Raw genomic sequence first — 13,343 nt, forward strand, 5'->3', positions numbered from 1 at the left:
TGTCATTCTTCTTAAAATGTTATTGAGAGAGTTAACGTTAAATTAAAAATAAAAGTTTATCCAGCCTAAAATCAAATAATATTTTAAATTATATAATGCATATAGCATTTTATACGATGAACCAATAAATTGTAGGTATTAAATAGTTCAAGAATTACTACTGCTAATATCATAATGCCTGCATTATAATTTCAGCATAATTTTGTCGGCAAAATTAAACTAAATCTGCCAATGTAAAGATTCTTTATCCAATCAATCTGCACTCCTATATATAATGGCCATCACCTTTCAGCATGTCTACCAAGAGCTTCATTCCCTTTTGAGACCAACAATTTTAATAATATAATCATCCATTTTTGTTGTATTCATTGCGTATTAATATCAAATACCAATGGCCATCTCGAGAAAGCTTGTTAAACCTCTTTCTCTGCTGCTCCTTTACATGGTATTATTAGCAGAATCGCCACCGCACGCCGAAGCGGCAATCACATGTAGCACGGTGGTCAACAGCCTAATTCCGTGCCTTAGCTACGTAATGAACGGCGGTAAGGTGCCGCCGACTTGCTGCAAGGGGATTAAATCCCTCTATGGCGCCGCCAAGACCACGGCGGATCGCCGGAGTGTTTGCTCGTGTTTGAAAACCGCTGCCTCAAGTGTTAGTGGTATCAACTTTAAGAATGCTGCTGCCCTTCCTGGCAAATGTGGCGTCAAAAATATTCCCTTCAAGATTAGCCCTAAAGCCGATTGCTCAATGGTGAAGTAAAAGACAGCATGATGTATGGGAATATATATAATATATCAAGCAAAACTGAACTCTGTATGACAAATATAGAGTGAGAATAATAGTTCTATTGTCTCTATTCTTGTTAGAGATATTTAAATGTGTTTTTGTGACTGTCTTTAATTTGGTTTTCAATGGTTGTGTATCATGAATATCGTGTTTCATCCAATGATCATCAATTAATGTTTTGCAGACTGTTTATTTTAAAAAAAATCATCGGCCCTTAATTACTACTAGAAAGCGTTTGGTTTAGCTTATTGAGGTAATTGATAAGAGTTAAGTGTTAGAAATGCACTTCTTGTTGCTGAAACTTATTTTATAAAAGAACAGTTATGTGTTTGTGTCGAAATAATCAAAATTGAGAAGTTGATGTGATTGGTAAAAGAATTATGATAAATAACTTTTCTGTTAAAATAACTAAAATATCTTATTTTTTACAAAAAATATAAATTAAAAAAGAATTTGTTCAAGGAGAAGAACGAATGACGAAAATAGAATAGAGAAGGAGTTTTTAGGAGTTCTATTTTGGAAAGAGTATTTTGGAATTAAGAAATTCGCGATAAAATACTAAATTTGAAAGGACTTGTATCAACAAGGAAATTTGCAAATTAACATTTTTTAAGTTGTAAGGGCTAATCTCAGGCTTCCTGGATTAGCTCTAACAAATACTTTCTGTGTATGAAATAATAGTCTCAGTTAATCTTAACTTGAATGATCTGTAATTGATATAAATTCACAAACAAACTTGTGAGACTAATCGAACTTTCCTTCATTTAATCTTCAGAAATATGATGTGTTTTTCGTGTACAGCTGGATTATTGACATTTCCAAAGACCCCTTTCCCTAGTTGGTATTAATCTAGGCTTGCAATGACCTACAGAAAATGTAAGTTTTTTATTTTGCTTTAATATATAACCTTCCCGAAGAGTTTCCATGGAAGATAATGGTCGTGACCAGTTGATTCATGGTCCTTCTTTTCTCTCTTTCTCGAGTGTTTCAATAATTAAGGTAGTATTGATGATCTCTGTTTACTTTGCTCATCTGCTAGACTCACCAAGTTCTGTATACTTTTGTATTCTGGATTAACTGGTGTAGCCTAAACATGTGGTCTGTTTTATTTTTTGTAGCCTGTTCTAAACCTATAATTTGTGAACATCCTCAAGTAGCTATAACAGTCATACAGACTTCGTTGGTAATGTCTAATGGTCTGTGTGGCAAACGAGCGGGTCGGATATGGGCGGTCGAAAATGGGTAGTGCAATAATGGACAAATTATCCGACCCAACCCATATTTAATACGGATAAGAAATTGGTTAACCAGCGGATAATATGGATATTGTTGGCCCAAGTAAAGGAGAGTTTTGAAGATTGACAAAGTAACTCAGACATGGACCGGGTCCATCCTAGTGAAGCACAGATATGGTCAACCCAAGCATGTGAATGCACGTGAAGGAGATAAACCCAACTTACCAGAAGTGATATCTCCTGATCTTGATCGAAAAGGTTGCATATTGGATAAGGAAAAAGACTCCTTACTCAAAGAGAACACTGTTTAAGAAAATGATAGAGTTAGAGGTTGAGATCAACTAGAACTCTTCCACCAAGGAAGAGTAGCATCAGAATTCTAGTCAATCTCTATTTACTAACTCTATAAATATCAGTGTTGTTCTCTTTTACAGGTAACGCACATAAGCAGAAGTTAAACGTGAATTGTGAGCAAAAATAGCAAGGCAATTTTACAAGCAATTTGTGTGTGATTCAAGCGTGCAAACCTGAAGCTACTTGAACCAGATAGAAGAACCAGTTCCAAGTGTCTGTTTCTTATTCTAGTTCAATTGTAGTAGTTGTTTTCATATTGTACCTTTCAGCTTTATCTAGAAGCAATTGTATTAGGTACTCAGAGTTTTCAAGTTAGAGTTAACTTGAAGTTGTCGCAACAGTTGAGGCTATGTGCTACAACGGGATTAGAGTTAATCCTAGGTTTACAAAAGAGTTTTTGTAAATACAGTTTTTGGCTCATTGATTTTAGTGGAGAGTTTGGGAAAATCCTACTGGAAAGTAGGTCGTGGTTTTTTTCACCTTTTGAGCCAGGTGTTTTCCACATAAAATCTTTGTGTTCTTTAATTTCTGTACTTATTATTCCGCAACAGTTGTAGTTGGAACACATAGAAGAACCAGTTCCTTCTATAATTAGGTTAAGCGAAAAATTGGGCACCACACAAATCACCCCCTCCCTCTTGTGTGGTATGGAAGTACAAAACATCAGTTGGTATCATAGCAGATTATCCTTGAGAAGCTAACACCTTAGGAACATATCAAGATGAGTGCACCACCTGGAAACTGGGAAGGACAATCCACTGCTAGGCCTCAACTCTTTAATGGCCAGTACTACTCCTGGTGGAAAAACAGGATGAGATATCACATCATCGGAGAGGACTATGAACTCTGGGACATTGTTACTGATGGTCCCCTGGCTACCATGAAGAAGAATGCTGAAGGACTGGATGTGCCAAAGACTAGAGCTGACTGCACTGCTCAGGACTTGAAGAAGTGGGAAAAGAATGCTAAGGCCAAGAAATGGCTTGTGTGTGGACTTGGTCCAGATGAGTACAGCAGAATTCAAAGCTGCACTATTACTAAGGAAATTTGGGACACTTTGCAAGTGGCTCATGAAGGAACTCCTCAAGTGAAGAGATGAAGAGGAACATTGATGTATTCTCAATATGAGAATTTCACCATGATGGAAGGAGAAACGATCCAAGAGATGTATACAAGGTTCACAACACTAACAAATGAACTTAAGTCTCTTGGAAGGATTATCCTTGAAGAAGACAAGGTTGAGAAAATTGTAACAAGGGTTTTGCTAGTTATTTGGGAAAGCAAAATCACTGCTATTCAGGAATCAAGAACATTGCCACTCTCAAGTTGGACGAGTTAATTGGAAATCTCACTGCCTATGAACTTAGAAGGAAAACCATGAAGATGGATGCACCTAAGAAGGAAAGAAGCCTGGCTCTCAGAATTACTGAAAGTGCAGATCTAGAGGAGGATGAAATGGCTATGAACGCGAAGGATTTCAAGAAGTATCTAATGAGAGGAAAGGGTTCTTCAAGAGGTGCAACTTACAACAAAGCAAGGGTCCCTGAAAAACAGACCAACGAGGGCTGTTACAAATATGGTAAGACAGACCACATGATCAAAAATTATCCTCAATGGGAAGTTGAATGGAAGAAGGAAAGGGCTGAACAAAGAAACAGGTTCATCCCAGGAAGAACAAAGGCTATGATTTCTGCCTGGGGAGAAAGCTCAGATGAGGATTCAGAAGATGGAGATGAACAAGTACTTATGGCCATTGGAGAATCAGATGATGAGCCAGAGGTAAGTGTGATTCATCTTAAAGTCAAGATTAAATTTTTGTCTAAAGAAAGGCTATCTGAGTTACTGATAGATTTCATTGATGAATCTGAGGCCACAAACAATAAAAAGGAACAGCTGTCTAAGGAATGTGTAATCTTAAAAGATAAGTGCAAAAATCTGGAACTCAGGGCTAGTGAAAGTGATAGTAAAAATGCTAAGTTAAAGAACCAGGTTCTTGAACATGACACCACTGTGTTAGAGCTTAGATCTGAAAATTTAAAATTAAAATTAGGAACAGGTAAAAAGAAAGTTGATCACATACACCTCACCTCAGAACAAAATCTAGAAAAAATGAAGGATGAGTTGTACAAAAAGGGGATGAGTAGATAAGAGTCCTAAAAAAGGATCTAGGTAAGGTTAAGCATGAACTAGACAGAACTTGCAAATGGAATAAGTCCTCTGATGCACTATCATGGCTACAAGATAACCATAGTAGTAATAAGAGAGGACTTGGCTATGGGACCCCTGCACCTAAGTGGGATCCCAAAAGCAAGTATATCACACTTCCTGAGAACAAAATCTGCACACACTGTGGTAAGACTGGTCACTATAAAAGTGAATGTAATGCAAAATAAAAGGCCAGGCAGAAGAACAAAACTTTTGTTCAAGGGAAAGCAGGCTACCAGGATGGGCTGAAAAGAATTTAATTTACCCTTTTGCCTATAGAAAGGGACCCAAACTAGTTTGGGTTCCTAAGACTAACCCCTGATTTCCTTTTGCAGGTTCAAGTGAAGGGGAGTAGCCAAATATGGTACATGGATAGTGGCTGCTCAAAAAGGAGGTAATGTCTCCTTTGGAAATGGTAAGAAAGGTAAGATCATTGGGGTTGGAAAGGTAGGTAAGACAGACTCATATTCCATTAAGAATGTCTACTTAATAGATGGCTTGAAATATAGCCTAATCAATGTATGACAACTGTGTGACAGAGGTAACTTGGTAGCATTCACCTCTACCAAATGTTTTATGATAAATCTTACCACCGATAAGATTTTTTTGCAGGGAAAAAGAGTAAACAATATAAACATTGTGATCTGTCCACTCTTTCAGAAAATGAACTCACTTGCTTAAGTGTGTCGGACAATGATCCCCTCCTATGGCACAAAAGACTTGGACATGGAAGTCTAAGTCAACTCAACAAATTAGTCTCCAAGGACCTGGTGATAGGGCTGCCTAACATCAAGTTTAAGGAAGACAAAGTTTGTGAGGCTTGCGCAAGGGGGAAGCAGGTAAGATCCTCTTTCAAAAGCAAGAAAATGATAAGCACGACCAGATCGATGGAACTGGTTCATATGGATATATGTGGTCCAATGAGAACATTAAGTAGAGGTGGTAAAAAAACTATGTGATGGTGCTTATTGATGATTACTCTAGGTTTACTTGGACATTTTTTTAACATCTAAGGATGAAGCATTTGACATGTTTACTACCTTTGTTAGAAAAATACAGAAACAACTAGGTAATTAACTTGCATCAATTAGGTCTGATCTTGGAACTGAATTTGAAAATGCTAAGTTTGCTGAATTTTGTGATGAACATGGCATAGATCATAATTTCTCTGACCTAGGACTCCACAACAAAATGGAGTAGTTGAAAGAATAAATAGGACACTTGAAGATATGGCTAGGACTATGCTTCTTTCTAGTAAACTGCGCCGTAGTTTCTGGGCAGAAGCTATAAACACTGCATGTTACATCATTAATAGGCGCATGACGAGACCTCTTTTAGAGAAGACTCCCTATGAGTTACTTAAAGGGAGAAAACCAAATATATCCCATCTTAGGGCATTTGGATGCAAGTGCTTTGTACACAACAATGGAAAGAACTCCCTAGGTAAGTTTGATCCCAGAGGTGATGATGGAGTATTCTTGGGATATTCTTCACATAACAAAGCTTATAAAGTGTACAACAAAAGAACTATGTGTATAGAAGAAAGTGTACATGTAGTTTTTGATGAAACTAACATTCTTTCTGAGAGACATGAACATGAAGCTATTGGGCTGGTAAAAGGGTTAAATGAAGTCACAACCCAAGCTGAAGCTGCACCAGAAGAAGGAACAGGTGATGGAACAGGTTCTTCCATCCAGGGCAACCTGACAGGGGGAACTGAACAAAGAAGAACTGAATCTAATTCTCAAATGGAACCTGTCCATGAGCTTGTTCCTCAGCAACAGAACATGGGAGAAACATCAAATGGAAACTAGTTGGTTGTGAAACCGTACAAGTATCAAAGCTCTCATCCCATTGAGAACATAATTACTGATCCAACTTCTGGAATTAAAACTAGATCTCAATTAAAGAATCTGTGTGCTTTTGATGCTTTCCTATCTCTTATTGAACCTAAAAATGTTGCTAAGGCTTTGCAGGATGCTGACTGGGTAAATGCAATGCAAAATGAACTCAATCAATTTGAAAGGAGTCAAGTTTGGCATATGGTTCCAAGACCCAAGGACAGATCAGTCATTGACACTAAATGGGTCTTCAGAACTTGATGAAGATGGAACTGTTACAAGGAACATTGCAAGGTTGGTGGTTCAAGGTTATAACCAGGAGGAAGGCATAGACTATGATGAGACCTTTGCTCCAGTTGCAAGGTTGGAAGCAATAAGTGTCACACCTCCTTTTTTACTATACCCCCGAAGGGGTATAAAGGAGTTTTTCAAATTTAAGTGACATTATTCGAAATAAGATTATTTATTCAATTCAGAGTCGCCACTTGGGATAGTTTATTTTGGTGTCCCAAGTTACCGATTTATTTTAAGTCCCAAATCGAGGAAAATTTGACTTTCCTTTGAAGTCTGCGAACCAGATATTCTGAATAAGGAATTCTGTTAACCCGAGGGAAGGTGTTAGGCACCCCCGGATTCCGTGGTTCTAGCACGGTCGCTTAAACTATCATAATTGGCCTATTATCTGATTTTAATACATGTTTTAGCCTATGGTACAATTTTAACTTATTAAACCGCTTTTAATTATTTTTAGGAAGATTCAACGTCATTTAAAACACATCTTGAACCACGTCACGTGAAATGCACCCGCGGTCCATGACATGTTTTATCTAACGTTGTTGAGATTTGGATTTGGGTCACATGAAATGCACACCCGAGTTTAGGAAATTAATTTTTAAAATAGCGCGCCTAAAGCAACTACGCACTTTCAACTTTGCGAGGGCCATAGAAAATTCAACTAAATGGCACGCCTCAATTTCTAAGGTTTAAAATTAATTAAATCAGGGACACGCATTTGGGATTTTATTCGGCATGGCACGCCTCAAATTATTTCAAAAGGGATTTTATTCTGCGGACTTGTTATAATCGGGTTACATGAAATGCAACCCCGAATTTTATAATTAGACATGGTAGCTATGTCACGGGAGCGGTATCCATGGCCACGATAATTTATTATTTCCTCTAGGCTCTAACCAAAATTAAGATAATAGGAATAAGGTTGCTAAACATACTGAACTAGCACTTGATTGAATTAAGTCCACAACAGTCAGATATCTTCTACTGTGTCATCCTTATCACTTTTCGGTTAAACGACATAGAGATAGCTAGCATTTAAATTAAGACTTGCCAAATCCCACGATAAACTTGACAATGGAGGACATCAAACTTTTCACATGGATTCTTTTGATCAAGTAAAAGAATAATAAATTCATTCCGAATGGAGCAGAGTATTAGTATCAAACATCAAAATACCACTTATTAGACAGAAAAGCTCACACGCTTAGATTGTATTTGGTACCTGTGAGAACAATTCAGCCAAACGAGTTAGGTGATTCTCCTTTGCTTCTGCAGGAATTTTATTGCTGAAGTATTGCTAACGAAATGGTACACAAAAGTACAACGCCTAATGAAGAATCTCATTCGACAGCAACAATACACCTCAAAATTTCCAAATGAAACTCAATATGCTTTCTTTATATACGCGGATCTCCAAACAATTACAACTTAATGAGAATTTCGACAATTGAACTCGGAGGGAAGATAAGAAAAGAACAGCAACGGCCAAAATCGAGCAAGGACCAAGAACCAGTAACCAAACTTCAACGGTGCCGGAAAACTATGGCTCGAACACAACCAGAATTCAACCTCACCGGTAACCTCTGTTTGACATAGAAAGAGTAGCTGTTTCGGGGTGGATGGAGTAGATGTGGTGGGTCGTTTGGGTGAGGGTGACGACGGGTCTCACTGGGCAGAAAATGGCGATAGGGGTGTTCTGAGGTTTGGGGTCCATTTGTGCTCTGTTCTGCGGCGGATCCGATGAAGAAGCAACAACAGCTCCAAGTTTTTTGGAAGAAGAAGCTTGAGGGGTCTTGAAACGTGAAGGAGCAGAAGCTCCAAATCCAATGGGGGAGGGAATCGTGTGTGTAACGACTGCTAGGTCTGAGCAGTCCAAAATTTAATTAATAATTTTTTGAACATAAAATACTTTTTTAATATTTTAAAAAAAAGGGTTACATTAACGGGTATTTCGCAATATAAAACTGCGAATTGGGTTAACGGATTTTTTGCCGTTAATGCATTTCGCAGTATAAAACTGCGAAATATTAAAAAAACAATTTTTTTTATGCAATTCGCAGATATGGGCCCAGCTCATTTTTGAACTAGCATTTCGCAGAATTATACTACGAATTTAGGTAATTCGCAGTATAATACTACGAAATAGGCTGATTTTAGGCCTCACCAATAATAATTAACTGACATAACAATAATTCAAATACATAAAACGCAGTATAATACTGTGAATTACTTTGAAAAATTGTACACCCCAAGGTCGGACTTGCCTTATTTATAGGCGCTTCAGTCTTATAAAAATTCATTCAACACTTAAACTTCAAACATGCGTTTATTCTCTCTTCTCCTTATCAATCAATTTTTTACAATGTCTGAAGTGCCAAAAATAAGGGTTTCACTGTATTGGGGGGGGGGGGGGGTTGAGGTTGTGGTGGAGAATAACTCTGTGAGGTATAGCTCACCTCCACAGTGTCATGTTAAATTGCCGCTTAATATGGAGTACGTTACATTGGTATCGTTGTTACGTAAAAAAATGAGTGAGCGGAGGCGTTCGGTTAGCCTTAAAGTAACCAGTAGATTTCCTTATTCAGTGACTCCGCAAGGGTTTGCTTATTATTCTGAGTTTAACATTGAGGATGATGAAACTCTTAGAGATTTTTTGTGGATTCTGGACGAATATAGGGAATTTATTGTAATAAAATTATTGGAAATGTACGTGAATGTGGAGGACCTTCCTAGTAATGAGGGCGTGCATAGCAGGGATAACCCCCAGTCATCGGGTGGTTATTCTGGAGCAGCGTTTGCCGGACAGATTGGAGATGAAAGAGCTTGCCTTGATTTAAACTTGTCACCACAGGCGAATGAGCAGCCAGAAAATAATGTTTCCACTTTATATAATCAACAAGACTACTGGTAAACTTCAATTTTACTACGTTTTAGCGATTTTTTTTCCATGTTTTAATTGGATTTGTATTAACACTCATATTTTTTATAGGGGATACCGTCCGGATTTGAATTTTACAAGTTATGACCCCGCCCCTAGTTGGAATCTGCGTAGGTCTGGAGTATTGTACTACGGTGGTCCATCTGGGAGTTATCACCAACCTGGATATATCCATCATGAAACGTCAAGACAATACGATTTGTAAGTAAAGTGATATAGCGATATCTAAAGTATTTTTCCTGAGTATTGGGTAACTTATGTTTTTGTTCGTTTTGTGCAGTGAAAACGAGCTTCTTGAAGCTCCTGGCCTCACACAGTTGCCCATAGACGATGTTTCTACTCGTTTGATAGTGGTTATGACAACAATGCGGATGAGTCTGGGGATGAGACACCCTTCCATGATGAGGGTGATGATGAGGAGGAGGAAGTGAATGTTGAACCTGAGCTGACTAGGGAGCATGTTCCTCCACCTCCCGCTAGACCAAGAGTGTATGAGTCCCACGTGCTATTTCATGAGCGAAATATTCCCTACCTTGATAATTTGCCAAGCATGCCTAACGTTGATGCCCTAACAAGGGATGATGATGAATTACGGTCAGTGATGTGGGATGAATCTAGACCAGCTGTTCTTACAAAGGGCATGTATTTCCCCGATAAAGCTCGCCTAGTTAGGGCTGTAAAAATCTACAGTATAAGGGAGTGTCGTGAGATGACGGTAAGTGAGTCAACTAAGGAGAAATACAAGGCTGTATGTCGTAGGTGGTTTATGGGTTGTCACTGGATGCTGCGTGCCACAAAGAAGAAATCAGGTTTGTGGAAAGTGGGTAAATTTATTAGCGAGCATAGATGTGAAATGGACACATTCAATGAGAATCACTTCAACTTGGATGTCGACTTGATTTCCCTTGTCTTGGTTCCATTTTTGGAAGTGTCCATTAGGTTCAAGATTAAAGAGTGTATTACAGCCGTCCACCAGGAGTATGGTTGTACTATAACCAAAAGAAAGGCATGTCTCGGTCGCAAACGTGCCTTTGAACTTATTTATGGCGACTGGGATAAGTCTTTTTCTAATTTGCCTAGGTACATGGCTGCACTGCAACACTTTAACCCCGGGACTATTGTTGAATGGAGGCGTGAGCGAAGTCCGGACAGACCGGAATATATATTCAACTATGTATTTTGGTCATTTAAACCAGCAATTGATGGTTTTGTGCATTGCTGTCCTGTAATTTCCATAGACGGTACTCATGTCTGTGGAAAGTATGATATTAAGCTTTTGATTGCAGTTGCTGTAGATGCCAACAGACAAATATTTCCACTAGCTTTTGCCATTTGTGCCAACGAAAGTGAAGAGACGTGGACGCAGTTCTTGAACCACTTGAAGCAGCACGTTGTCAAACAGCGTTCAGGTATTTGTCTAATATCTGATCGGCATGGTGGTATTTTAAGTTCTGTACGTCACTTGCCTGAATGGCAGGAACCATATGCATACCACCGTTACTGTGTGAGGCACCTGAAGGCCAATTTCCAGAAGAAATTTCCTGACAAGGCGTTGCATGACTTAATGTGGATGGCTGCAACTGAGCACCAGCAGTGTAAATTCACGAGGCGCATGGAAGCGATCCGGCAGATAGAACCACGAGCCTATACTTGGTTGATGCAACATGACCCTCAAATGTGGACATTGCATGCTGATGGCGGCAGACATGGGGAGCCCTCACTACAAACATGTCGGAGTCATTCAACGGCTTGTTGAAGTCTGCCCGTGGACTGCCTGTCACTGCCATGGTCCGCATGTACTTTACAAACAGAGTGCAGAGTAGGTTTGTTAGAAAGGCATGCAGCTGCATCGTCATTGATGGACAGGGGTGTTGAATTTATGCCAATACCCATGACAAGATTTGAAAGGTACAGGAGGCGGGCACAGTGGCATTCATTTCTTCAGTATGATCATGAACGGGGTGTTTTTGAAGTTAAGACCGCTATCAACGGACACCGTGGGAATAATCTACAGACGGTGAATGAAAATAGAAGGTTATGTTCATATGGGAAATGGACCATCTACCACATGCCGTGCCCACATGCATTGAAGTGCTTTCAACAAGTTGGATATGGGGCAACAAACTACATTGATAGGCAATACAGTGTTGCAGCATACGTAGACACGTATAGTGAGAAGTTGCATCCATTAGGTGCTGAGCATTATTGGCCGCCAGAACCTTTTAAGTTGGTATGTAACAAGGACTATTTGCGCAAGCTGAAAGTGCAAAAGAGAAATATGCTCTCAAACTGGACATGACCGTCGTAAGTGTCCTTCAGGTGGTGGGCGTGGCGGTGGTAATCCTGGTGCAAGTTCGTCCAATGTACCCAACTATCAAGCATACCCCTAGTCCTTTATTTTGAAAAAGCTGAGAAGCATGTGAAAACCCTGTTTCGTGTCAGGGTCATTTAATATGTTATTCGTAGTATAATACTACGTTTTGTGGATTTGACATGTCCTGCTGAAAAGTTGAGAAGCACGTGGAAACTCTGTTTTAAGTCATTGAAATTTACTATGTAATTTGCAGTATTATACTACGTTTTTGTTTGAAATCTTGACTATAAATAACGGTTGCATGGTACTTATATTCTTCGCTTAACAATAACCAAAGTTTCTCTATAAGAAATGTCTGCACAAAACGTTTATGTCCCAAGGTGCTACTGCGGAGAAAAATGCAGTTTGTTCAAATGGTATCCAGAAGGTGCACGCCGCTACTGGGCATGTAAGAACAAGCTCGAGGAGTTACCCGGCAAGCCTACATGTGACTTTGAGGTTTGGATGGATGAACCATGTAAGCAAAAGCGCTACAAAGAAAGAATTTATGAGCTTCATTGTTTATGTCATAGCCAAGCGGAGAGCGAGCGTCGAACCAATGAAGAACTTGAGGCATTGAAGGCCAAACTCAACGAGGAAGAAGAAGAGAAAAAAAAACCTGGAAGAGCAACTCGAGTGGTTGGAGCGAATTGTAAGACACGATCGTGATTAAATAGTAGCTTATTTTTAATAAGCGTACTAGTGTATTTTCATGTTTCCATTGTCATGTGTTTGTAGCAGTTGTACTGTCATGTATCTTTAGATTTCCCGCTTTTGTGTTTGTGTTTCATTTTCTAATAAAATTCATGTTCAAATTATGTTCTTGTTCAAATTCTGTTTCAATAAAAAATATGTTAAAATATGCAAGTCTAAAGCTGTCATGTGGAAATTTAAAATGTTATGTCGAAAACCATGTGAAAAACCTGTTTCATGTCAGAGAAATTTAATATGTAATTCGCAGTATAATACTACATTTTGTGGAGTTGTCTAATATGTAATTCGCAGTATTATACTACGTTTTACGGAGTTGTCATTTCGTTCTGAAAAAGCTGAAAAGTATGTTGAATACTGCGAATTTGTGTCAGAAAAATTTAATAAGTAATTCGTACTCCAGTACTACGTTTTATTGAGTTGTCATTTCGTTCTGAAAAAGCTGAAAAGCATGTGAAAACCATGTTTCGTGGAGTTGTCATGTCTATGAAATTCGTAGTATAATACTATATTTTGTGGAGTTGTCATGTTTGTAATTCGCAGTATAATACTATGATCTATTTGATATCTTGCCTATAAATAACAAGCACGTTCGAGTTATTTTCTACGCTTCAAAAGAACC

At 38.6% G+C, this 13,343-nt stretch overlaps 1 protein-coding gene across 1 annotated transcript; it reads left to right on the top strand.

The window, feature by feature from the left end:
- The first annotated feature begins 284 nt into the window (after positions 1–284).
- LOC109236709 (non-specific lipid-transfer protein 1-like) lies at positions 285–975 on the top strand. Its single transcript, XM_019402915.1, has one exon. It carries the CDS (start codon positions 392–394, stop codon positions 761–763), a length of 372 nt encoding a protein of 123 aa, XP_019258460.1. The 5' UTR covers positions 285–391; the 3' UTR covers positions 764–975.
- The last annotated feature ends 12,368 nt before the right edge of the window (positions 976–13,343 follow it).

Source organism: Nicotiana attenuata, unplaced genomic scaffold, assembly GCF_001879085.1.
Source record: "Nicotiana attenuata strain UT unplaced genomic scaffold, NIATTr2, whole genome shotgun sequence".
NCBI lineage: Eukaryota > Viridiplantae > Streptophyta > Magnoliopsida > Solanales > Solanaceae > Nicotiana > Nicotiana attenuata.

What these genes read in the sequence shown, in the direction of transcription:
- LOC109236709 (XM_019402915.1), top strand. Translation starts at nt 392, where the DNA reads ATGGCCATCTCGAGAAAGCTTGTTAAACCTCTTTCTCTGCTGCTCCTT.